This window comes from Lingula anatina, chromosome 4, assembly GCF_051362555.1.
Source record: "Lingula anatina isolate TDL-2025a chromosome 4, LinAna3.0, whole genome shotgun sequence".
Classification (NCBI taxonomy): domain Eukaryota; kingdom Metazoa; phylum Brachiopoda; class Lingulata; order Lingulida; family Lingulidae; genus Lingula; species Lingula anatina.
Window position 1 is genome coordinate 5,252,905 of NC_141770.1, and position 27,606 is coordinate 5,280,510.

At 35.9% G+C, this 27,606-nt stretch overlaps 2 protein-coding genes across 7 annotated transcripts in view; one reads left to right on the forward strand and one right to left on the reverse strand.

Annotated features, from left to right (window-relative positions):
• LOC106158289 (GPI-anchor transamidase component PIGT) overlaps window positions 1-1,614 on the reverse strand; it is a 42,432-nt gene extending 40,818 nt beyond the window's left edge. The window contains exon 1 of the mRNA XM_013534214.2: window positions 1,401-1,614. Coding sequence (XP_013389668.1) covers window positions 1,401-1,584 — 184 coding nt within the window. The 5' untranslated portion in view covers window positions 1,585-1,614. The remainder of the gene's footprint in view (window positions 1-1,400) is intronic.
• An 84-nt stretch (window positions 1,615-1,698) lies between these two features.
• The window catches only part of LOC106158286 (uncharacterized), a 72,511-nt gene continuing 46,603 nt past the window's right edge, over window positions 1,699-27,606 (forward strand). Inside the window, exons 1-10 of one of the 6 annotated variants that reach the window (XM_087012249.1) lie at window positions 1,699-1,892; window positions 5,750-6,093; window positions 6,338-6,520; window positions 11,986-12,137; window positions 15,350-15,561; window positions 16,967-17,148; window positions 18,184-18,513; window positions 18,754-20,748; window positions 22,008-22,181; window positions 27,246-27,377. In XM_087012249.1, coding sequence (XP_086868375.1) covers window positions 1,883-1,892; window positions 5,750-6,093; window positions 6,338-6,520; window positions 11,986-12,137; window positions 15,350-15,561; window positions 16,967-17,148; window positions 18,184-18,513; window positions 18,754-20,748; window positions 22,008-22,181; window positions 27,246-27,377 — 3,714 coding nt within the window. In that variant the 5' untranslated portion in view covers window positions 1,699-1,882. Of the gene's footprint in view, window positions 1,893-5,749; window positions 6,094-6,337; window positions 6,521-11,985; window positions 12,138-15,349; window positions 15,562-16,966; window positions 17,149-18,183; window positions 18,514-18,753; window positions 20,749-22,007; window positions 22,182-27,245; window positions 27,378-27,606 lie in introns of those variants that run through there. The other 5 variants (XM_087012248.1, XM_087012253.1, XM_087012250.1 and 2 more) reach the window with 5 other exon arrangements.

Below are 27,606 nucleotides of genomic sequence, written 5' to 3' on the forward strand. Positions count from 1 at the left end.
TTTTTGGTTGGATTGATTGCACTGGTCGAACTGTTTGGCACATTACCATAGATTCCCAGCTACATATGTTCCTGTTGGATAGCATTTCCTTTCACATATACACAGAAACTCAAGTCCTACATAATGAATGTCAGCATAAGTACATGTATTACCAAATATTGCATGGCCATACATTTTTAGTTTTCTAGTAACTTTTTATTACAGGTCAGATATTAAAATAACAATATCAGCGTTTGACACACGCACTCACCAGCACGCCAAATGCAAGTAAAAATTAAATCTGGCGTGTGAAATTTATGATGCAAGTCGCCATTTTGGCGAGTATATTTATGTCAACTTTCTATATTAAGTGTATCGGCAAAATTTAGACTCAATAAAAGTCTGATTGACATGCCAATATTTAGGGGGAAGTTCTGGGAATTCCCCTAACTGCTAACCTCGTTTTTACTTTCATAAGTAATAATTATGATTGGTTGATGTTGAGGAAATCTGTAGTGACGTATTCAGTCTCACTGTCGATTTTGAAAGCCCCTTCGTTTGCACTCGGAACTACTCGGATGTCTCCGCACTTGACAATAATATATATATATATATATATATATATATATATATATATATATATATATATTATATTATATTATATTATTAATTGTTAGTATGGAGCTTGCGGAATCAGCCAAGGATTGCCGATTGCTTCGTTTGCGTGACGGAGTTTGACAAAGTACGTCTTGGGATTATGCGCAGTCGATACTTCCGGGAGAAAGCGTGCAAGTGGTTCATGGAGCAGATTTGAAAATTAAGAACGTCCCGTAGAAGGGACTGAGAACGTCTCAGAATCAGCATCAAGTGATGAGTAAACAAAATCAAAGCAGAAACGAACTGATGCAAGCTAACTGTCTGAGCTCTCTGACTCAAAGCATGTTTATTACGTTCTCTAAAAATCTTTTTCTGAGCAGAGCAAAAAAAAAGTTTTTTCAAACGCGTGAAGATAACAACGTGTTTAGGGTAAGAGAACTTGAATTGCCTACCTTGCGCTAATATAATACAAATTTGAAATTATTTGTAGACTGATGTTATTTGATTTAATAAAATAAAAAATACATAAGTAATTAAATAGAATTTGAGTATAATTTTGTTATTTTTGGTTGTTATTTTCTTTTTCTATCATTTAATTATGGTGGGTTGGGAAGCTGAACTGAAGCTGCTAATTATGATAGTAAATTTTCCCCTGACAGCTTCAGTAGGCGTGCCAGACATCAGAGCCGCTTAAGATGAAAGCAATTTAACAAGAAACCCTTCAGAGATGGAGCGATCCTGTCAGATCGACCTATATATGGGAATGGGGTCCAAATATTATATAATGACCTCAAGCAACAAAAACAAAGCAAAAATACACTTACAATTTTGCTGTGTCTGAATATCTATGTCCCACTTTGTTGTGAATTGAAAATGGGCGTATACATGACCTGAGTCTAAGGGTTTAATAAGGAGCTCCTCGTTAAAAACATCGGCAACATGAACTCCAGATATTAAGCTTAAAAAAGAGCCGGCGAAAAAAAGCCTCATAATCATGGGCGCCGCCATGTTTGTGCAAAGATTAAGTTACTTTATTCCCGCTGACAGTGGATAAGTTTATGAATCAATTCTTGTGAATGGTTTATAAAATAAGCCTTTGGATCAGTGAAAAAAAATTATGTAAAACCGCCTTCGAGAAAGAGATTTTTCAAGACTCAGTTGTTTTATCCAATCAAATACCACTTTCAAAGTATCTCCGTAAGATTTTTACACATGAATGAACTTGTAGCACAACAGGTGCACATCTCAGTTAAAGCTGCGATAAAAAGGGTTCTTATTGTTCTACGTGGAGAAATGAAATATTCAGATGAATAGAGGTAAGTGGTAAATGGTGCTTAAAATGGTTAAGTGGAAATACCCTGATTCGAAATTGATTTTTTTAAAATTTACATATCGAATTATTTACTCCAAGCTGACCCATTCTCAGGTATCTTCTTTGTGCCTTGGGGACAAACTGGTGATGTTACTTTTATGATTGTGCATGTTCCGATCCTCATCAACTGAACTCACAACTGTAATAATAAACAGGAGCCTACAAGTTGGGAAGATTTATCCACGATCCCCCACCCCCAAAATGTGGTTTAATGGATTATCATTTCAGAATGCATGAAAATGGCGTTTTTTACATGTACATGTGCATATGTTATATATTGTGCAAGAGGGTAGGGAATACCTTTTGCGTTCAGCGTGATTCTTACAGTCGGCATGACGTCACAAAATGGCCGCCACGCCCGGACTAGGGTAAAACAATCTGTAAGCTCCATTACTCCCCATGTTAAAATGATCAACTTTGATCGTCTGTATCTCTCACACCGGTAGATAATTAAACTTGACAACTGTTTAATTATATCAACATAGGTATTTAGTGTCAGGAAATGGCCATAAAGGACCTTTTCTAGCATTGATGCCGATTTTATCAGCGATTGAAATGCACCTCTCTTACACTGTAATTATATGAGCTGCAGTTACAGTTCTGATTGTTTTTCAGGTAAGAAGTTCCAATGGCTTTGTTATCGGATGAATCTGTCTACTGACAGCGATTGAACAGAACTTACCTGGATCCTCAAACAATCATAGAGCCCTTTGAGATGGTTTAATTGGAAGAAAGTGATCTTATCAGTTGGTGTCATTGTAGCAAATAGAACTAAAACAGATATGATCTTCACAGGTGTGGTCATTGTATTTGTCTTTGAAAAGGGGAGCTGAAAGAAAGCTCTAATGACAATTTACTAGTCTGATTTTATTACTGAAAGTACATGAGGCATGTTGCCATTTTGAGAATATGAACAAATTTTTCTAGTAATTTTTAATACCCATGTTGCTGCAGTCACGCGTATTTGTTCACAGATATACTTGATACAAACGATAAAATATACCTATTACAACATGCATCTGGTGTAAACTGAAATTGCAGCCCGTTGGCCATGGAGGAGTGTTGGTATTATCGCTGATAAAATCACCATTAGCTCTAGAAAATCCTCCTGAGGCCCATTGACTGACGCTAAAAACCCTAGTGAATATAACCAACTGGTTGTCACTAGTAATTGTCCTCTGGTCTGCTTGATATGAACGATCAAAGTTCACCAATTTAACATTGAGAGTTATGGGCGCAAGCCAATGTTTTACCCTAGTCCAAAATGAGAGCCTCGTTCTGGGTTCAGTAATCCGGTAACCGACTGTAAGAATTGGCCTTATTTTTTGAGCGTGATGTGTTATTTGAGTCCAATATTCTGCGTGAAACGTGATTCAGGAACTCTTGGTGATTGGGGGTGGGGGGGGGGGGGGGATATTCTCTATACCTGGTGCAAAGTTACTTTCTTATATTCAGACCTTATGAATGAAACCCCTAGAATAACTTTCTGAAATATACAGGAAGACTTAGAACTATTTTAATTTTCTAATTTACTATTAGTGTTAATGCATGAAAGATATGTTCTCAAAGTGCACAAACTGTCCATGATGGTCAGCTAGTGTGTTAGGAGCTCTCAAATCTTTTTCATACATCTCACTTCCTGGAGTAACTCACCTGCCACTGACAGCAATTGACACTGCTATTGACAGCTTCTTGAACAAAAGGTCAGATTCATCTGCTTATCCCCTAATTATGAAGCAGTGAAATAATATCAGTTAAAAACGAATTGACGTTCTTGCTTATCCTAAAGCAAGAGGGTTGAACTCCCATACAAAAAGTATGTTGAGTTCATGAACCCAAGAAGAAATTGAGTTAGGATGTGGGTCCTGATACTTTTTTTTCATATGTAAAGACCAGAATTGAACAAAAAATAATATCTCATACGATTTTATAAAGCTTTCCTCATCCCAAATGGGCTGATAAAATATGGTCCTGGTGCTGAGCTTACTTAATTATGCCCTGATTTTTCTAAAGTGAATACCAATGAGTATATTTGGTACAACACCCAAGAAGGTTGAGTATGTCTAGCTGTTATTAACTTCATTTTAGATGCCTTATACATTGAAATAATGCAAGTTTTTCTTTATATTTGAAAGTTTCTAGTTGTATTATTTTCATTGGGTATTATTACTAAAATTTACACAATTAATGACTGGCCAAAAACCATAGCGAGAAAGTAAGGTGGTGTACAGGATGTCCATGTATTTGGAAACTGAATTGGATGGCACTCTGGATTTAGTGATGAAAGCAATTCACAATGGCTAGGACTCGTCTACTAGTAAGTTTTTGATGTCATATTTTCATTTTTACCAGCGATTGATAGTGTTGACATACCCAATTCAATGAGAAAAGATATGTTACATAGACTGGGTTCCTATCCCTAGATTGATCTAATAGGATCGGTTCATCTGCACAGGGTTTCTCGCTAAATTGGTTTCAGCTTAAGTGGCTTTTATGTCTGGGATGCTTACTGAAGCTGCTTTATTAACCCCTCTATCAGCTTCAGTAGGCATGGCAGACATCTAAGCCGCTTAAGTTGATTGCAATTAAGTGAGAATCCCCTTGGAGATAGTTTAGTCCAAAGTTAGTACAATAGGGTCTGGGAATGGTCTCCTAGAATACGTACATGAAAGTCATTTGGGTACTATATTAAGAAATGCCAAGCTAGAGCAACAGTATTATAATTTTGCCAAACATATCTCCTGATATTACTGACACTGTTAGTACTCTACATTAGTATTTGTCAGAAGTTCTCACTGATCACAAAGTTTCAGTAGGACCTTGGACAAAAGTAGGGGCTGATGTATTTTGTTTTATAGGTACAGTTTACTTGATAGTAGTAGATTACACATCAAATTATCCAGAAATTTCCAAGTAAGAAAATTTGAATAGTCAATGTATGATCACCCATTTCAAACCTATTATAGCTACGTATGAATTCCTAGAGTTGTCGTTACAGAACCAGGAAAACAGTTTGATTCTTACAAGCAGACATGGTAAAAGTTTGGGGTCTTTACTGGTCCTTACGACAAGCTGGACAAAAAATTGACTGGTCCTATGAAACTTTTGCTGGTCTTTTTATGTCACCATTTTCCCTAGATATTTAAGACTCATTTCCACAAAAAACTTTGAAAATATGAAACTAAAAGGTTATTTCATTTGCTGTCAACTTTTTTTCTTGAGTTTATTATCAACATATACAATTTTTTTAGTTGATTTTGATGGAACATAAATAGTACACATTAGTAATTTTAGTCAGAATGGGAGCGCTAATGTGTAAAACATGCTGACCACCTCAATGTGTCAGACTTTTCGGCATGCTTTAAAACTTGCAAGACTGATTCACAGAACTAATATATACAGATCAAGTACATTTTACATACATCCATTTTACCTGTTGTAAATAATTAAAATTTGTTGTTGATTTTGCTGTAATGTATTATTGCATCAAAAATGACAATAGCCTATTTTGTGCATCATAATTTTCTTCTTTTTGTCTGTACATTTGACAGCTTTGCTTCCTTGTTAGTTATTTTACTTGTGTTGTTGTCACTTTTCTTAGCTGGTGCTACATCCCAGGAGGCAGTATTGATTATCTGGTTCATTTATGTATTTTTTGATTGATTAGAAGGGGTGGGTGAAAAATTCGAAAAAAATAGGTGTTGGTGAAGTAATGTAAGATCTGACAGGGGTGTCTAATTCATATATAAATAATCGATGCCCAAATATAGATAAATATTTCATTCTTATTTTTCCACTCAGATTTCCAGGTAGAATTCCTATCCTATGTTAAACAGAAAGTAGTGGAAACTGAAGTAAAGGGGCGTAGACACAGTAGTCATGGCATGACCTATGCTGTCAGGAAGTCATCGCCAATAAGACCTTTGAAAACCAAACCCAGCTGTTCAAGTCCTGTCAGAACTGATACAAAATTAAGACGGAAACAACCCTCTTTCACAGGAGGTGCTTCTTTGCAGTTATCATCAAAGTCCGATTCCGGTGAAAGCATGCCTCCAGTTAAGAAGAATGTCAAGAGAGACCCATGCATCCCTGCTGTCCCTCTGTTGGCAGAAAGGCCAAAAAGAACAATAATACCCAAAAATTTGGTAGGCTTTTTTTCAATGTGATATTCATAAATTTTCTCAGATTTCTGAAAATTAGTGAGGGATTTAACCAGTTTGACATTTGCAGAGGCTAATTGTGAGTACTCAGACTAAAGGTCTTTGGCATGAAAATGAATAAATATGATCTGTAGTTTTGATTAATATTTAGTCTGTTGTTTGCCTGAAAAAATGAAAATTGAACAATAATGCAGCATGGTACAATTTTATTTGATTCTTTTCTCTACAGGATGAGAGTGCAGGGCTTTCATGGAGGGAAGAAACAGATCTGAAGAAAGCTTTGTTAGCATCATTACGTGAGAGCAAAAGGCAAGAGTTAGAAGAACAGGTGGAATTGGAGCTAAAGCAATCCTTGATTAAACCTTCAAGCAGTGGAAGTAGTAGCATCCACAAAAGCAAGCCCTCTAGACAGGTATGCAAGCAATGTTTAATGTTCCAAATTTTGTGATTAATAAAAGTAACCATTTGTCAGAGCAACGGCTTTATTGAACATTTTCCAACACAAATGTTTATTTATCAAATGGACAAGGAAACAACAAAAGTGTCTCAAGGTTATAAGTAAAACTGGATATCTTTACTAATGTCACATGGCAACCCGCACGAAAATGCAGTAGTATCGAAGTAGCAAAAAAGCATTAACGCAGTAGTGGTGTGGAGCATATTTGCAGTAGAAATGCAGCATAGCCTACTGCAATTCTACTCCAAAAAGTACATAGGTTTCACTATTGGGCTTGATTTGATCTTAAAGTGCAATTTAAGATCACAAGTAGTCTTATCTGATCTTAAACCATGAGTAAGACCATTTCTGCACTGACAGCCAATTAAGTTGTCTCCCCTTACACGTTCTCCTATTGTGAGCAGAGGTGTCCTCTATTGTGAGAAGAGGCATCCCACATTGTGAGGGGAGGAAACTGGTTGACCTCCTAAGTAGATGCTAGATCATTTTTGATCTTAAAAGCAGATGCGGTCCATTTTAAGACTACTGCTTTAATAATTAAGACCGTGTTAGATCATTTGTGATCTTAAATTGCACTTTAAGACCAAATCCAGCCCACTAGTGTTTGCACAGAGAGGAGCATTAATGAGTAGATTAGCAGCATAATAGAAGCATGTTTCAAATATGCTAATTAGCTCCCAAATCGAAGCAGATTTGAAGCATGTTTGCAGTATGATTGCAGTAGTCTACTGCAGTTTACAGTATGATTGCAGTTGTCTACTGCGCTGGAGTATCTACAGCGTTTTCTTGCGGGAATCTGAAGCTGCTGCAATGTTTGGTTCATCAGCTGCTCTTTGCTCCCAAATTAGCATCATCCTACTTTTAACCAGAACTGAATACAACATAAAATAGCCAATTTCATTTATCTGTGTGTCTTGCACATGCTGACATACACTGCTGTAAGTCAATACAATTTTACTCACAGTATGACTGTTATGACAAGTTTCTTTCTGTGGACTGATATCAAGTATCCCCCACATTCTGTAAGACTGACTTCCCATACTTACATCGATCTAACAGGATCAATCCATCTCAGAGGGGTTTCTCGCTAAATTGCTTTCAGCTTAAGCATCTTAGATGTCTGGCACACCTACTGAAGTTGCTAAATGATAATTAATTACCTCCTAGCAGCTTCAGTAGGAGGACAGACATCTAAGCCACTTAGGTTGATTGCAATTTAGTGAGAATACCCACTGAGATAGATTGATCCATAGTTTATATAATAGAGTCTGGGAATGGCCCTAAGTCAAACTTATTTGAAAGAATGGTACGCATTCAAAGTGCTTCTATGATAACTAGCAAGGGTTGATGTTATGCCAGGCCATGCTGTTTCACTCCAGCTTTTGTACCCTCTTTTTTCACAAGAGCTCTTAAGGTGAGCTCCTCATAGCACTTTTCATGTACAGACACAGATGCGTGAATATTCATGTAATACAGGTCAAGTTTGAAAATCGGCATGATCTGGCCAATTTTTTCAAAAGTTATGCTATTTTTTCAGCATGTATGCAATTCTTATAATACATTCGAGGAAAACCAATAGGCCTATTGTCTTGAAACTCACAGGAGTGATCAGTCTTACTAAAATACAAGCAGAGTCCAAAAATCAGCTTGATCAGACCATTTTTACAAAAGTTTTTCCTCTTTTTTCAGCATATTTTATCTACCAATATAAAGGTAACATAAAAACCATGTTGAATTTTGCTTCAGTACTTGAACAACTGATTTATAGACCTAATGTACAGATCTAGTTTGAAAATAAGCTTGATGGGTTCAGTTTTGATGAAGTTAAGTGGTTTTCCCCACTTTCAGTTGTTAGCCATGTTAACAGTTTCATTATTGAACTAATTAGATCTGTAAAAGTGTTCTTTTTAACATTATTGTTAGTTGATTATATAAAAATGATAGTAAACCTGTTATCGTGTATTGTAAACCTATGTATGTGTCAAAAAGGAAATTAACTCATATCATTGCAGTTTGTCATCTTCAATCATTGACTGTGTTCAGGGTCTCAGAATGGAGCAAATTGGACATTTAAAATTGATATTGATATTTTTCCCATCTAAACATTTTTTTTTTTTTTTGTTGATTATACATGAATGATAGTAAACTGATTATTTTGTTTTATGTAAAAAAAAGTGTTGAAATTGGAAATGAATTCATTTCAGTAATCTCTTGATAACATTGGCATTTTCAAGATGTGAGTTTGAAGTTCCATGGGCCTGAAGACCTCTGCTAGTTACATTACTATAAATCCATGTTACCTGCAGTGCATCATTAAAGATTGGTGGTGACTATGCTGATTAGCATTATGTAAAATTGCATCAAAAATTTAAAAGAAAATTGAAGAAAACCCTATTTTGGGCACTGCCGCCATAGTGACCATTAAAGGAAACGCATGTCACTTACTCTTCTCAAATTTATAGGAAAGAAACAAAGGACTAAAATACAGCTTTATTTGGAAAAATGGTCTGATTAGTTAATTTTTCTGAAAGCAATATAATTTTTTATAAAATTTTTTTTTTCATTATACATTTTTTTTTTAATGTAATTTTTCACATGTTGGCATTTTCAAGTTGTGACTTTGAACCTCCATGGGCTTGGAAGACCTTTGCTAGTCGTATTTACTGTTAATCAGTATGTAATAATGCATCAGAATTGAAGAAAACTCTATTTTGGACTCTGCCGCCATAGTGACCATTAAAGGAAAACCATGTTACTTATAATTCTCAAACTTACTGAAAAGATTCATAGGACTGAAATGGGCTTGAGTTGGAAAATCAGTCTGATTGCTTTCCCTTCTGGAAGCGAGCACTGATGGTATACTCATGGTTCTACCCCTGCCCCATCTGGAACAGCTCTGCAGGGTGTGAGTGCATACAATTCACCCTTACTGCTTCTCCTCCTAGACCAGAAGGACCTGTTTCTGTCTCTTGGAATAAGGTCACATATAAATTCAAGTTGATCCCCCTAGATTTTGGTCTCTGTCAGTGCATTTCCTTAGGCGTGACACTTGTTGCAATGTATCCTTGTCAAAATTGTTAAATGCTAAACCTCTCAAACTGAAGGAATTATTGAAGTACTACTATAGAAGTATTCCAGAAAGTCATACATGCAGATTTCCAATATGCCCTTGGATTTGAACTTTGACCTTTATTTCAAGGTCAAATGGGCCAAAATTTTGTGAAAAAAATAATAATTTGCAGCAAAAAAAATTTGTTTGTGCCAATTTTCAGAAACTACACAGACCAAAGCTTTCATATAAGTGTGAGGTGTTACACTAAGGGTCTCCTGTTACTTTTGTGAGTTTGGGTCAATTTGTGCATTAGAAGCAGCCATTAGATGCTGAAACTTGAAAACTCTTGAATCAAAAAAAGGTCCACTGTAAACAGTCATATATTGAACAATCATATGTTGAACATCTTCATCTGCACTTCATTTAGACTTTTATCCTACTTCTCCCCATAAAATACTCTTGCCACATATACCCAACCCTACTTCTCCACAAGTAACACACATACTTCCATGCCTTACCTCAACTTGAATGCACTTACTCTTGCTGGTGGTACAATACCAGGAGGGAATATCACCTCTCTGATCCTCTTTTTTAATAATTAATGGAACTTAAAGTCATAATAACTCTTCGTTTTGGCCAAAAATTGAATTTTCCTGGAAAAAACGGCAATTTTCCCGTACTTACCAATGGTCAACGACCCCATTCCTGCATTCAAAGTTAATCCAGGGTTTTTTTCCTAAACGTACGGTTTTTTGTTAAAATCTCTTAAGAGATTTTAACTGACAGAGCTCTCTCTGACATTGCAAAGTCACTGGTGACCTACTTAAAACCGCGGGAAAAGCAGACAACAACAACACTATATAAGATTCATGAGATATATTCGTCTTTTTGTTAAAAATGCATTTATATCCACAATGTGTGCCATTCTGGGCTTTTTCGTTATCCGACGCACTGTACAAAAACTCGCAACTTACGTCTGCGTCCGCATTAATGGGTTTGGCACCATGTTATATTGGTCTCGAATGAACGCGAGAATCCGCGTGACACCATTACGTCATTAGCAACGAATGCTTTGATGACTGGGAAGAAAGGCACCGAAAGCCCCATTGACAAGCACAGATTTTAGTTTTACTACAATAACGGCCGTTTTAGTGGTAAAATACAATAGAATATATTTCCATGCGTTGTTTACAATGTATTTCATGCGGAATTTTGAATCTCAAAGGAAGAGTTATTATTGCTTTAAGTTTTTGGCACTTTAGATTAATGCAGTTCAGAACACTCAACATGCACAGATGAAGTCTCCAAGAGCAATGCTTGCATGGCTAATTTTACACATGTTGATCTCTGAATCACAGTCTTTGCCATAATCTTTACAGCTTACTGACCATATATAAAGACCACCACTTTCCTCAAATCTGCTGATACAAACCAGTGGCTGAAGTTGCAGACTGGAATCAAAATCTTTGTCTAAGAACTCGCTATTCTTTAATCATGAGCCACTGCTTGGCTTTCTTCATTTAGTGTCAAAACCTAAGGTACCATTTCCTCATTCTCTTCCTCTTTAACTTTTTGCTGCTTAGCAACTGATATTGTATATTCTTGTCATTTTTTCCAGCAGTCCACAGCAATAAAGGCAATGAACTATCATGTGTTTAGCAAGTGGAACACAATAATTTATACTCGATACTCAGCAAATACTAATAATCTAATAATACATGACATATGCTTCATAAATTCTTCAGTCAGGCCTCTCACTTCCATTGCAAGTTCCAACTCCTTGTAATGACTTTTATAAGCCTATAGCTAATAAAAGTGTTGCTCATTAAAGATCTTAAATCATTTTAATATTGTACTTAGTTACCAGAAAAAAAAAACTCATGTACTACATATGAAACATCAACAGCATCAAAGTGAAGTTGGTGGAACCAAATTGTCATTTTATTAATACTGGTAATTACTTATATACTTAAGACCCCATTCCCGTACCGAGATCGATCTAGCAGGATCGACCCATCTCCATGGGGTTCCTCGCTAAATTGCTTTCAGCTTAAGCAGCTTAGATATATGGCATACCAACTGAAGCTGGTCAGTGATAGTTAATCACCCCCAAACATCTTCAGTAGGCTTTTTTTGAAGCGAATAGTTTATTGTAATTGATATATTAATGGACGACTTGCTGTGAGCCTAGTCAGCATGTAATAATGTAGAGGTATTGATTTCACATAGGCTGTGGCACTTGAAAAATCTTACTGTATTTTGCATAATCTCTTTATCGTCAAATTGTCATAGACAATCTCTTTAATATGGGCGTTGTTTAATTTGCCATATATATAAAGTAAAAAATAAACAACTTGCTATAATTTAGGTATCCAAAGAGTCCAAAGAGGTTGAATCGCTTACCCAGAAGGTTGACAGTCCTGTTTCCTGGGGAATGAAGACGCCCCAGCACAAGACACTCTCACATAACAAAGGAAGCAAAGGCATATCTAAGGCAGCCATGACTACAGATTATGTTAGGTGAAACATGGGGTGCAAAGTGTGTTTGGTGTGGCAAAAAATTGTGACATACTGTGTGATATGGCATATTAAATCAGTGGTTACAAATTGTTTGAAATAATATTGGTAGAGAGGACAGACAAAGTATTAAATGAATCTAGCATTTTTTTGATGTACAGACACAGATGTGTCTGTACATATTGCCATCACCTGCGTCTGCTGTTTTTTCACTTTTCAGCATATATGCAACACTGTTAACACATTTCAAGGAAAACCGATAAGCCAGGAGTAATCAATCTTACTAAAACGCAGGTCAAATTCGAAAATCAGCATGATCGGGCCATTATTTTAGTAGTTATGCTGTTTTTTCACTTTTCAGCATATATGCAACACTGTAAACACAATATAAGAAAAACAGATACGCCAATTGTCATTAAACTCACAGGAGTGGTTAATTTTACTAAAACGCAGGTTGAGTTCATACATCAGCATAATCGGGCCATTATTTTAGAAGTCATGCTGTTTTTTCTCATGTCCTCAGATTCAATTCTTAGGCATGTTAACAGTCTCATTATTGAACTAATAAGATACGTAAAAGTGTTTGTTTGACATTTCCTGTATCTTTACAACATTTTTAGTTGATTATGTAAAAATGATGGTTAACTTGTTATCGTGTATTGTGTAATAAAGTTTCAAAAAAGGAAATAAACTCATATCATTGCAGTTTGTCAAATTCAATCATTCACTATGTTCAGAATCTCAGAATGGAGAAAATTGGAATTTAACACTGTTGTATTGATATTTTTCCCATCTCATCAATTTTATTAGTTGATCATATAAAAATGTCAGTTAACTGTTAATTTTGTTTTATGTTAAAATTTGTTAAAAATGGAAAAAAAAACATTTCAGAACAGTGCTGTCTTGTTTACATTTTGGCATTTTCAAGGTGTGACTTTGAAGTTCCATGGGCCTGAAGACCTTTGCTAGTCACATTTTCTTAATATTCATGATACTAATATTTTATCATTAAAAATTGGTAGTCATTATGCTGTTTAGCATTACATAATATTGTATCTGATCTTTGAAAGGTGTCACTGACTATCCTCAAGCTTTCAAGAATAATTATTTGGATTAAAATATAGCTTCATTTAGGAAAGTAGCCTGCTTTAATTGCGAACATTGCCACAAGACCTTCCAAACTGCTTCAATCCCTTTTCTTGAAGTTATGTAGTTTTTTTGTGAAATGCTCATTTGTCACATATTTGCATTTAAGAGGTGTGGCTGTGAACTTCTGTGGCCCTGAAGCCCAATATTTTATACATTTTTACGATTTCCATGTTTGGTGCATAGATAAAATTTGGTGGAGAAAATGTTGTTTAAAAAAAAAACCTTAATATTGCTTTAGAGTTGACAGTATAACCTATTTTGTGGCTCCCTTTTTATGTACAGACACAGATGTGTCTGTACATATTGCCATCACCTGCGTCTGTCGTCGCCGTCGTCGCCCGCGCCGTGCACTTTCCTTGTAAACACGATAAGTGCAAGGCAGTTTTACTTTTTGGCTTTATATTTACAGAGCTGACGAATATTCATAAAACGCAGGTCAAGTTCGAAAATCAGTATGAACGGGCCATTATTGTAGAATTTATGCTGTTTTTTCACTTTTCAGCATATATGCAACACTGTAAACACATTTCAAGGAAAACCGATAGGCCTGTTGTCATGAAACTCACAGGAGTAATCGATCTTACTAAAACACAGATCAAGTTCGAAAATGGGCATGATTGGGCCACTATTTTAGTAGTTATGCTTTTTTTTCACTTTTCAGCATATATGCAACACTGTAAACACAATATAAGAAAAACAGATTGGCCAATTGTCATTAAACTCACAGGAGTGGTCAATCTTGCTAAAACGCAGGTGGAGTTCAAAAATCAGCATAATTGGGCCATTATTTTAGAAGTTATGCTGTTTTTTCACATTTCCTCAGATTCAATTCTTAGGCATGTTAACAGTTTCATTATTTAATTAATAAGATACGTAAAAGTGTTTGTTTGGCATTTCCTGCACATTTACAACATTGTTAGTTGATTTTGTAAAAATGGTGGTAAACTTGTTATCGTGTATTGTGTAATTAAGTTTCAAAAATGGAAATAAACTCATATCATTGCAGTTTGTCAGATTCAATCATTCACTATGTTCAGAATCTCAGAATGGAAGAAATTGGACAATTAACACTGCTCTTTTGATATTTTTCCCATCTCATCATTTTTATTAGTTGATCATATAAAAATGTCAGTAAACTGTTAATTTTGTTTTATGTTAAAATTTGTTAAAAATGGAAAAAAAAAATTTCAGAACAGTGCTGTCTTGTTTATATTTTGGCATTTTCAAGTTGTGACTTTGAAGTTCCATGGGCCTGAAGACCCATGGTAGTCATATTTTCTGAAAATCCATGATACGTATATTTTATTATTAAAAATTGACAGTCATTATGCTGTTTACAATTATGTTATATTGCATCAGAATTGGAGAAAACACAATTTTGGGTGCTGCTGCCATGATGACCATTATGGGAAAACCATTATACTTATGATTGCCAAACTTTCAAAAAAGAAATACAGGACTTAAATACAGCAGTCCAGCAGCAGTGGAAAAGCAGTCTAATTGGCTTCTTTTTCTAGAAGGAATACATTTTCAAAGTTTGAACTTGAATTCCCATGGGCCTGAAGCCTTATGCTTGTTACACATTTTACTTACATTGGTATTACCTGTTTAGCATAATTAAAATTTGATGTTGAATTTGCAGTTTAACATAATGTAATTTTGCATCAGAATTGACAGTAGCCTATTTTGTGCATAGTTATTTCCTGTTTTTTGTCTGTACATTTGACAGCTTTGCTGCCTCGTTTTTTTTTCCTTTTTGTCTGTACATTTGACAGCTTTGCTGCCTTGCTTTTTTTTTATTTCATTGTGAAATATTGGGTTTATAGCTGAGCTGACTATTATCGGTTTATTGCTATTTATTCCCATGTCAGTATTATTGTCAAATTGAATAATTCAGTAAAAACATGAGAAAACATTTGGTAAAAGGTATAAAATGTAGGAAGATTAATTATTTTGATAACAAAGATTTTAAGGACTTGTTTTTTACTCTTGTTTGAAAGTATAAGATGAAATATATTCCCATTTGATTAAATTTGATATATGGTACATTTTTTTGTCATTTTTAGTGATAGTCCATCAGTCAAAGTTCGTGCTCAGAGAAAGTTTGCCCAGGGCCAGGGTGTCTGCTCTGCTCCCAGCAGTCCATCTCCCAGTGTGAACATGACCCCAGTAAAGATACAGGCTTCTGCATCACCAGCAAGCTCAGGCAAGAAGAGACACTTAGTAGCAACCAAGAGAGCTAAAACAGAAGATTTTCTCACATTTTTATGTTTACGAGGTGGGTTATTCCAAATAAACCAATTTCTTCACCTGAATTCTAGGGCAATCCCCCCCTCCCCGGGCAATCCCCCCCCACCCAAAGAAGATATATATATATATATATATATTTATATACAAATATAAAGTAAAGAGTGTAAAGTTCAAAACTTTTCATCCATTTTATTAATATTTTTAATGTGACAATGCAACTCCATCATTAAACAAATTACTGTATAACAAATTCCCTTTTCATTGAGTACAGGTACAGAAAGTTTTATTAAATATGTAGAACGAAAGTAAAACCATCTATCCTGCAGGTGAAGGAAGGGTAAACAGATGAACAGGTTAAGATATTTTATGATGATTTGTAGTGTGGTGGGTGGGTGGGAAGTGGTTGAGCAATTAAAAAATAATCAAAGGGATTCCTGGGTAAGTGAGGAAGTCTGTTTACCCCACCTCTCGCTAGAGATGCACCTTGATTCAAGACCGGCAACTTGATCAGGAGGGAGTGATGAAGTAATTAAAAGTATCAGTTTATACATCAAAGGGTTACATGGATGAGTGAGATCATCTGATTACCCCACCTTTACCTGGAGATATACTTTGACCAGATTTTAATTAAAAATTTCTGTACATCTATTTCTAAAATTTTCTGTACCTTTACTCCGTGAAAATGGAACTGGGATAAAATAATTTGTTTAATAACGTTAATATTCTCTATCCCTGAGTTGCATCATCACATTAAAAAATATTCATAAAATGGATGAAAAGATTTCAACTTTATATTCTTTACTTAGATTTGTATAGAAATGTATATTCCTTGGAGAGGATTGTTTGGGGGGGAAATTGTCCTGATACCCTTTACATTTTATCTTTGTCAACCATTTATTTATAGGCTTTACACATTCTGTAACCTGAGAAGTGAAAAAAAATGTTTTTTTTTTTTAAATATTGTTTTCATGTACACATGCATCTTTCATCAGGTCATTATTTGAGACAGTTGCATCAAGATTCACATTTAATTTGCTGGTGACTTATTGGAGCAATTTTTTATTTAGTTTCATCTTTCTATATACAGGTACTGTATGTATATATATTCTGATGACAATTCTGTTACTGTTATGCTTGTGTTACTCTCCGACAGTCTTTTATCATCCATAAATGCCAATTTTATTTTACTGGAGGAATAAAATACAACTGTAGTTGGGAAAGCAGCGTGATTTGGATTTATTATTTTCAACTGAACTGACTGACTTTCGACTGAAACCCGTGTAGTTCAGCTATAATCAAAATAATGTTATTATTTATCATTTTATTAATTTATTTGCAAAAAACTGGATGCTTATAGAAATGATGCAAGTGTTCCTAAGTACCTCAAATCTTCTTCAGAGACATGTACTTTCAATGAGCACCACTACTTTCAGGTACCCCAGCTCTTCCAAAGAAACTCAACTTCTTTAACTACCCACCTGTCATGACTGAAAAGGTTACTCGCCCAGCAAACATGGTGAAGCTCTCCCGTAATGGTGGCAGAGGGAACACCACCCCTGTGAAGTATGAGGATGGCAACAGTAGAGATAGTTTTGACCTGGATGTATCTCCACTGGTGAGTCCAGCAGTGGTCTTCACTGTCAGACTGCTGATTGCATAGATGTTTGACTTGCCAGGGTGCAAGAACTATGCTTTATATATATATATATATATATATATATATATATATATATATATATATATATATATAAATGGATGGCAGTTTGTACTTGCAGTCATGCATTAAATAAAATGTTTGAAATGTTTGACCTATAAAATTATGCCCCTGCAACAAAGATGCACAATAAAAACCACCAACTAAAAATTTACATTTTATGGAGAGGCAGGAGTTGCCAATTAGGGCTACACCCTTGGAGACTTCAAATACCCTATGTTGCAATTTATTTGAATTAGACTCAAGTGATGGAATAACAGGCTCTGCTTTGTGCTTCTGCTTAAAGCTGAGATGGGAAATTAAAAAAAGGAAACCCTCCCGAGTCTGAGCACTGACTAGTGAGAATGTTGAGTCGTGTCTGAGCATGCGCAGTGACTATAGGGAGAATGTTGACTGGTGTTTGAGCAGTGACTAGGGAGAATGTTGACTGGTGTCTGAGCAGTGACTAGGCAGAATGTTGACTGGTGTCTGAGCAGTGACTAGGGAGAATGTTGACTGGTGTCTGAGCAGTGACTAGGGAGAATGTTGACTGGTGTCTGAGCAGTGACTAGGGAGAATGTTGACTGGTGTCTGAGCAGTGACTAGGGAGAATGTTGACTGTAGTCTAAGCATTGGCTGGTGAAAATGGTGACTGGTGTCTGAGCATTTACCAAGGACAATGTTGACTAGGGCTGTATGGTAATTGTGTTGAGAAAAAGCAACAAGAAGTTATCTTGCCAAATACCAGTCTTTGATCATGTACCAATGGTATTTTTCTGTGGAGAACAATTGCTGTAGTGCTTCTTATTGGTAATAGCTCATAGATTTTTGATACATCACTTATTCTTTTCTTACATTATCTATTGAACTGCATGTAATCAGTTATGTTTGAATTTTATGAGAAATTACTTCTTCTGTAGTCTTTGTAATATAATCTTGATATGTTCCTCTTTACAGGGTACTAACACTACAGCCACTGCAGCTAGTAGTATTAATAGTTGTGTTGCCACTGGTACTGAAAGTAAAACTGCTTCCCAAAGTAAAACTAAACCAAGCTCTACTATAGAAACTATAGCCAGCAGCAGGTCTGATACCTGTCAGCCACCCACAGTAACTTCCCTCTCAGACACTGTACCTTCTGTGACATCAGTTTCCACAGCCATTTCTTCTGCTGCATTATGTGATCAACTCAAGGGCGATCACTTTGTGCCAATTACTATGGCAGAGACACTGGTTGAATGTATATGTCCTACACTGCAAGTGTCATCATCTGGCATGCTTGACAGTGTGAGCAAGTAACTTTGTTCTTTCTTTCCTTACTCTGTACACCTATTCTGTTACCACCTGCAAAAGCTTGGTTGATATATTATCTTTCATTTTGCATGTAGTTGTTTGCCTCGGAATGCTAGCCTTTGACAGGAGCCTTGATCCCTCTGTGACCTTGACCCTAATCTTGACCTACAGTCTAAACTGTTCAGTTTTATAGGTATTTGGGAATGCAAGCGTTAATGCTGCATATTTTTTCAGGAACCATGTTTAAAATTTACCAAGGGAAGAAAAAGACTTACTAGTAGAAGAGAGGATTTTCAGGACATGCAAGAGAGTAGTTGTAGATCAGACAGTGTAAAAGAAAATGTCTCTGTGCTAACAGATTTGCAGAGGAAACCACCTGTTTCATGTGGCATAGACACTAATGCCTCTTTAGCACCGAGTAGGCACATGGGTTACTCTACTTTATGTGATGAACAGCCAGTTATCCAAGGAATGAATGATGTGCAAGAAAAAACCCCAGAGGAGAATGCAGGTGACAGTGAAAGTGTTCTACCCAGTGATCTGGATAGTAGGTGTCATGTAGATGGTGGGGTACCCATCTCCATTGCAGAAATGTCTGGACTACCTGGGATAACAGCCATTGCCAAGGGTCAGACTGGCACAGATCTTGCTGTTTGTGACACAAATGGAGAACTTCTGTTCAATGCAAAGTCAGTTTCTAAATTTTTCAATCCAGAATCTTCTGCAACAAAAGAGCTTGTCAGCCCATCTGTAATTGGTCAGAACATCAATGTTCCTTGCACACAGGTGGAAACCTCACATTCCCAGCACAATCTCTCCTCTTGTGTTGAGGAAGCTTTGGAAGATAACAAAGTGCCCTGTGCTTGGAATATTGTGAAAAGGAAGGACATACAAAATGCGCAAGATCTTATACCCACAAACAGTATTGCAACATGTTGTGAAGGATATGCTATAGCTGAAACTGTTATGATAAAAAGTTCAGGCAACACAGATCTTTCAAGATACTGTCAATCTTTGTCATCTTCTGCCCAAGACAAGTTGGGGATGAATGTGATACCAGGGTCTCAGAAAACAGATTTTATCAAAAATGTCAGAATAAATTTTGTACCAACTACAAGCCTTGTGGATGACAACAATGAAAGGGACAGGAGTCCTTTGTTGTCTGCTAGAGAATGTGATGGGGAGTTCCAGATCATAGGACAAGGGTCACCACAGTTGAGTGAAAGCTGCTGTATCCAGGTATGCACTGGCATCCATGCAGCCTGTCACAGAGAGACTCCACTAGCTTGCAATCCACTTATCATTGCTGATTCCACCCCTGTGGCTGCACATGTTGCTTTTAGGCCAAGTATTGTTACTGTTTATCCTGAAAAGGATAGCTGTGAAAATTTAGATAACTGTCTGGAGACCATTGGCACTGTAGAGGGAAGAGAACCTGATTATGTTAATAGTGATGATTGTGTTTGTTTGTCATCATGTGGTCAGTCAAATTCAAATGATCAGCTTAACGCTACTCTGTTGCCATCCCCTCAGTTAATAGCTTCTGATACCAAAGTGTCATATTCCATATCTAACCAGTTTGATGAAGACAACCAAATTAGAAATGATACTGCTGGTGATGATGGCATACCTTTTCCTGTGTTTGAAAAATGCCCCGAATTATGTTTATTGTCCACAGTAGAAAAACAGAATGGAGAAGAAAACTCAGCAGATGGTAATTTCCCAAACATATCTGTTTTAGAAGACCCATTCTCCCTTGATATTCATACATTAAGTAGTTTGTTAGAGTTGATGTCTGATTTGACCCTGGAGGATGGTTTAAGCTCACATCTAGAGAAAGTACCTGGCGTGAAAGATCTTGCAGCGGTGGGTATGCATGCACATGGTGAGAAGAATGGAGTTTGTAACTGCACAGACTGTTCTAGCTTAGTGGGAAGCTGCTCACCTTCTAAAGATCTTAGGGAATACCAAGAACATAGTGTCCATACCACAGATACCATGGATAGTGAAAAGGAACAAAGAGGTGGTCCCCTCCCTGCCAACCTACACAGATTCCATTTGCCTACAAGTGTACCTTTGGCTTGCTCTTCTGCTGAACGCCCAAGTGTAAAGGACCAGATAAATGAAACCATGTCAGCTTGCTATGGCCCCACCGCAAACTTGTACCCACAACCCCCTGTGCTTTGTTCACCAGGTTTCTTTAGGCACTGTGCAGTAAACAATGTGAAGGTAGTTATGTAGTTTTCCATAAGACCATTGCCTTGTTTGTTATTTGACTTGAGTTATATTTTTATATAATGTTAATTACCTCATTCAGTTTCATATGGGTTTTAGTCTGGTTTTCACTAAAATCAAGTTAAATCTTTTTTAAAACTGACTTATATCTAGAATCCATTCTAAGACCTTAATCGTATCCCTGCATTTGTGCAATACCATGTTTAGGTTTACTTTTGGTTCCCTCAAATAATGAATACAGTGTAAGATATACTGTTCAATATTACTGTTTTTTAGTTTGAGGTGGTTGCTGAAAAAGCTGCAGGAACATGTGTCTTTAATAAGGAAGGAGACTTTTAGAACCAGACTAAAATTCAAACAAAACCATTGGATATAATGTGCCTGCTTACAATTATTTGCTTGATAATTATTGTTATTGTTATACAAGGTTCAGAATTGATTGTTCTTTAAACACTTCACTGTTCTTGGGCAAAATGCCTCTTTAACAGAAAAGTGAGACTATAGCTCCAGTTCAGGGAGAATGAGGCTGTAGCTCCAGTTGAAGTAAAGACTTGATAATTTAATTGGGTATAAACTATGGGTAATGTATTATAACAGCAAGCAGAGGTGCTGTTATGATTTACAGTCCAAAATATTGTTTCAGTAGTTCATTATTATTGAGAGCTTGTTGGATTCTGATAGCAGGTCTAATAATTTATGATCCATAGATAAATATTAATAGCATGCCAATTAACATATTTTACATGATTAATAGCATGCTAATCCTCTGTAATTTCCCTTGCATGCTTCTGGTATTTCTGTTTTTACTTTTTATTGCTATTTCAACAGATTCACATTTGCTTTTATTTCCATTTTATAATTAAAAGGCAAAAATTAACAAGAATTAATAATTTGAAACATACTATGCATTTAAGTGATACTGTTGTTAAGTCTGATGTGGAATAAGTCATATATTATTGTTTGTTATGTTTCAAATTTTTTAATCAAATGAACTTCATGTTTCATTTTAACACCACTATCATCAATAATCCATGAATCTACATTTTTTCTGTAATAAATGTGCTTTGATTTATTTAGACTTGTGAAAGGAAGCTACTTTTCTTGAAAATCCTTTCTATTATATCATCTTGTTGCAGATATTTTTTTTTGTTTTAATATTATTAAAATAAATTCAGCAACTTCCAAGTTATTACATATCTGATATCAGTCTACTGTAACAGTTGTTTCAATCTGTATTATTTTTACATTATCAGCCTCGTGACACTCCACCAAGAAGACCATTTTCCAAGCACAGTGACAGATTCCCAAGGGCCTCTTCACCCCCTCCCAATCTTTCTCCAGTGAAACCCATTGCCATGAGACCAACCCCGACCAAGTCCAGGGTGCCTCCTCCACTGTTGCCTATTGAACCACTAAAGAAATACGAGGTACTGCTGCATGCCTCCTATAATATAAAGGATGTTCTTCTGATCAATGATATTTTTACTTATTTTATGTTTTATGGGGTCTTTTCAAGGAATGGAAACCTTGCAAAATCAAGATGAATTTTTTTAAATCATGTTATATTGAAATCTTTGAAAACATTTTTTTTTATGTACAGATACAGATGTGTCTGTACATATTACAGTCACATGCATCTGTCGTCGCCATCGCCACTGCTGTTGCTGTGCATTTTCAGTGTTAAGCAGAAAATCATTTTACCTTTTGTCTTTAAACTTAAGGCATTGATGAATATCTTTAAAATACTGAGTACAGGTCAAGTTTAAAAATCTGCATGATCCGGCCACTTTTTCAAAAGTTTTGCTGTTTTTATGTACAGACACAGATGTGTCTGTACATATTGCCATCACCTGCGTCTGTCGTCGCCGATGGCGATGGCGATGGCGATGCCAATGCCGATGCCGATGCCGATGCCGGCGCCGTGCACTTTCCTTGTAAACACGATAAGTGGAGGGCAGTTTTACTTTTTGGCTTTATATTTACAGAGCTGATGAATATTCATAAAACGCAGGTCAAGTTCGAAAATCAGTATGATCGGGCCATTATTGTAGAAGTTATGCTGTTTTTTCACTTTTCAGCATATTTTTCACATTTCCTCAGATTCAATTCTTAGGCATGTTAACAGTCTCATTATTAAACTAATAAGATACATAAAAGTGTTTGTTTGACATTTCCTGCATCTTTACAACATTGTAAGTTGATTTTGTAAAAAAGATGGTAAACTTGTTATCATGTATTGTGTAATAAAGTTTCAAAAATAAAAAAAAACTCATATCATTGCAGTTTGTCAGATTCAATCATTCACTATGTTCAGAATCTCAGAATGGAAGAAATTGGACATTTAACACTGCTCTGTTGATAATTTTCCCATCTCATCAATTTTCTTAGTTGATCATATAAAAATGGCAGTAAACTGTTAATTTTGTTTTATGTTAAAAATTGTTAAAAATGGAAAAAAAAACATTTCAGAACAGTGCTGTCTTGTTTACATTTTGGCATTTTCAAGTTGTGACTTTGAAGTTCCATGGGCCTGAAGACCTTTGCTAGTCACATTTTCTGAACATCCATGATACTAATATTTTATTATTAAAAATTGATGGTCATTATGCTGTTAAACATTATGTAATATTGCATCAAAATTTGAAAAAAACCTATTTTGGGCACTGTTCCCATGATGACCATTTAAGAAAAACCATGTCAATTACTGTTCTTAAACAGTACAGTAAATATATATAGATGTGTCTGTACATATTGACATCACCTGTGTCTGTCGTCGCCGTCATCGCCGTCGCCGTGCACTTTCATTGTAAGCACGATAAGTGGAAGGCAGTTTTACTTTTGGGCTTTATATTTACAGAGCTGATGAATATTCATAAAACACAGGTCAAGTTCAAAAATCAGCATGATCGGGCCTTTATTGTAGAAGTTATGCTTTTTTTTTCACTTTTCAGCATATATGCAACACTGTAAACACATTTCAAGAAAAACCGATAGGCTTGTTGTCATGAAACTCACAGGAGTAATTGATCTTACTAAAACGCAAGTCAAGTTCGAAACCGGCATGCAGCCTGAGTTGGAAAAGCAGTCTAATTGGCTTCTTTTTCTGGAAGTTATACATGTTCAAAGTGTGAACTTGAACTCCCATGGGCCTGAAGCCTTATGCTTGTTACACATTTTACTTACATTGGTATTACCTGTTGAGCATAATTAAAATTTGATGTTAAATTTGCAGTTTAACATAATGTACTTTTGCATCAGAATTGACATTAGCCTATTTTGTGCATAGTTATTTCCTGCTTTTTATGTACAGACACAGATGTGTCTGTACATATAGCCATCATCTGCGTCTGTCGTCGCCGTCGTCGCCGTTGCCGTGCACTTTTACCGATAACACGATAAGTGGAAAACCATTTTACCTTTTGACTTGAAACTTGCAGAACTGATGAATATTCATAATACGCAGGTCAAGTTCGAAAATCAGCATGATCGGGTCACTTTTAGGGAATTTATGCTGTTTTTATGTACAGACACAGATGTGTCTGTACATATTGCCATCACCTGCGTCTGTCGTCGCCGTCGCCGTCGCCGATCATGTCGCCGTCGCCGTGCACTTTCAGCGTTAACACCATAAGTGGAAGACAGTTTTACTTTTTGGCTTTATATTTACAGAGCTGACTAATATTCATAAAACGCAGGTCAAGTTTGAAAATCAGCATGATCGGGCCATTATTGTAGAATTTATGCTGTTTTTTCACTTTTTAGCATATATGCAACACGTTAACACATTTCAAGGAAAACCGATAGGCCTGTTGTCATGAAACTCACAGGAGTAATCAGTCTTACTAAAACGCAGATCAAGTTCGAAAATCGGCATGATCGGGCCACTATTTTAGTAGTTATGCTGTTTTTTCACTTTTCAGCATATATGCAACACTGTTAACACATTTCAAGGAAAACCGATAGACCTGTTTTCATGAAACTCACAGGAGTTATCAATCTTACTAAAACGCAGGTCAAGTTCGAAAATCGGCATGATCGGGTCACCATTTTACTAGTTATGCTGTTTTTTACACTTTTCAGCATATATGCAACACTGTAAACACAATATAAGAAAAACAGATGGGCCAATTGTCATGAAAGTCACAGGAGTGGTCAATTTTACTAAAATGCAGGTTGAGTTCGTAAATCATGTCGCCGTCGCCGTGCACTTTCAGCGTTAACACCATAAGTGGAAGACAGTTTTACTTTTTGGCTTTATATTTACAGAGCTGACGAATATTCATAAAACGCAGGTCAAGTTCGAAAATCAGTATGAACGGGCCATTATTGTAGAATTTATGCTGTTTTTTCACTTTTCAGCATATATGCAACACTGTAAACACATTTCAAGGAAAACCGATAGGCCTGTTGTCATGAAACTCACAGGAGTAATCGATCTTACTAAAACACAGATCAAGTTCGAAAATGGGCATGATTGGGCCACTATTTTAGTAGTTATGCTTTTTTTTCACTTTTCAGCATATATGCAACACTGTAAACACAATATAAGAAAAACAGATTGGCCAATTGTCATTAAACTCACAGGAGTGGTCAATCTTGCTAAAACGCAGGTGGAGTTCAAAAATCAGCATAATTGGGCCATTATTTTAGAAGGTATGCTGTTTTTTCACATTTCCTCAGATTCAATTTTTAGGCATGTTAACAGTCTCATTATTAAACTAATAAGATACGTGAAAGTGTTTGTTTGACATTTCCTGCATCTTTACAACATTGTTAGTTGATTTTGTAAAAATGATGGTAAACATGTTATCGTGTATTGTGTAATAAAGTTTCAAAAATGGAAATAAACTCATATCATTGCAATTTGTCAGATTCAATCATTCACTATGTTCAGAATCTCAGAATGGAAGAAATTGGACATTTAACACTGCTCTGTTGATACTTTTCTCATCTCATCAATTTTCTTAGTTGATCATGTAAAAATGGCAGTAAACTGATAATTTTGTTTTATGTTAAAAATTGTTAAAAATGGGGAAAAAACATTTCAGAACAGTGCTGTCTTGTTTACATTTTGGCATTTTCAAGTTGTGACTTTGAAGTTCCATGGGCCTGAAGACCTTTGCTAGTCACATTTTCTGAATATCCATGATACTAATATTTTATTATTAAAAATTGATGGTCATTATGCTGTTAAACATTATGTAACATTGCATCAAAATTTGAAAAAAAACTATTTTGGGCACTGCTCCCATGATTACCTTTTAAGAAAAACCATGTCACTTACTGTTTTCAAACTTACAGGAAAGAAACATGGGACTAAAATACAGCTTCAGTAGGCAATGCAATCTGCCAGATAAACAGTTTTTTTTTGTGAAAATTTAATTTTTCACATATTGGCATTTTCAAGGTGTGACTTTGAAGTTCCACAGGCTTGAAGACCCAGGCTAGTCACATTTTCTGAAAATCCATGATACATATATTTTGTTATTAAAAATTGATTGTCATTATGCTGTTAACCATTATGTAATATTGCATCAGAATAGAAGAAAACACAATTTTGGGTGCTGCTGCCATGATGACCATTATGGGAAAACCATGTTACTTATGATTGCCGAACTTTCAAAAAAGAAATACAGGACTGAAATGCAGCCTGAGTTGGAAAAGCAGTCTAATTGACTTCTTTTTCTGGAAGTTTTACATTTTCAAAGTGTGAACTTGAACTCCCATGGGCCTGAAGCTTTATGCTTGTTTCACATTTTACTTACATTGGTATTACCTGTTGAGCATAATTAAAATTTGATGTTGAATTTGCAGTTTAACATAATGTACTTTTGCATCAGAATTGACAGTAGCCTATTTTGTTATTTCCTGCTTTTTGTCTGTACATTTGACAGCTTTGCTGCCTTGTTTCACTATTGACAGCACATATGATATACTGATAACACATATCAAAGAAAACCTACAGGCCTATTGTCTTCAAACTCACAGGTGTGATCAATCTTACAGAAATACAGGTCTTGTTCGAAAATCAGCGTGATCTGATCATTTGTCCAAAAGTTATGCTGTTTTTTTTTTTTTTTTTCAACATTTTATCCACTGTCCCATATTTTGCTTTAAAATTTGCAGAACTAATTCATAGTATGTAGATTTTAAAAAATTTTGACAAGGTTGCATTGTGACAAACATCACACCTAGGCCAATGCAACAACGTAGAAAAAATTATAAGGAGTTGAAGTTGAGATTATATGTGACCTCATTCCAAGAGATGGGAACACAGGTCTTTGAAGTCTAGGAGGAAAAGTGGTAACGGTGACTGCACAGTAGAGCCAGTACCATGCCTTGGTACAGTAACAACCATTTTCACAAATCATGAACATTGTTTCAAACTTTTTTCATCTGCATAGAACCATTAACTGTGTTGCATTGAATTGGCATGGTAAAATGTTCTATATGCCCCATTGTTTTAAAGTCCTTTTTCTGTATCCTTTCAGTCCAAGAAGGTGATGACAAGGAGTGAATCTGCTGTAAAGCTGAAGAAACTGCAGGTGACTGTGACCAGACTGAGGTCAGGCAAGGTGGCCTATTCACATCACCACAAGTCTCCATTTAAAACTTACCATAAGGTGAGGGGTGTATTACAGATAGAGAGAGGGATGAAAGTAACAGTGAATATTTTGGAAAATATGATGGTCCTACAGATGGTCTTGTTAACTTGGTTTGTGATGTGCTGCAAGGTTGGGAAGTCAGATAGAGATAAAGTTTAATTATATGCAGACACTTCTTGTGTATATATACATTCAGATCACTGTGTCTATCCTTATTATTGTGGTAGATGTTCTACACATATTTTAG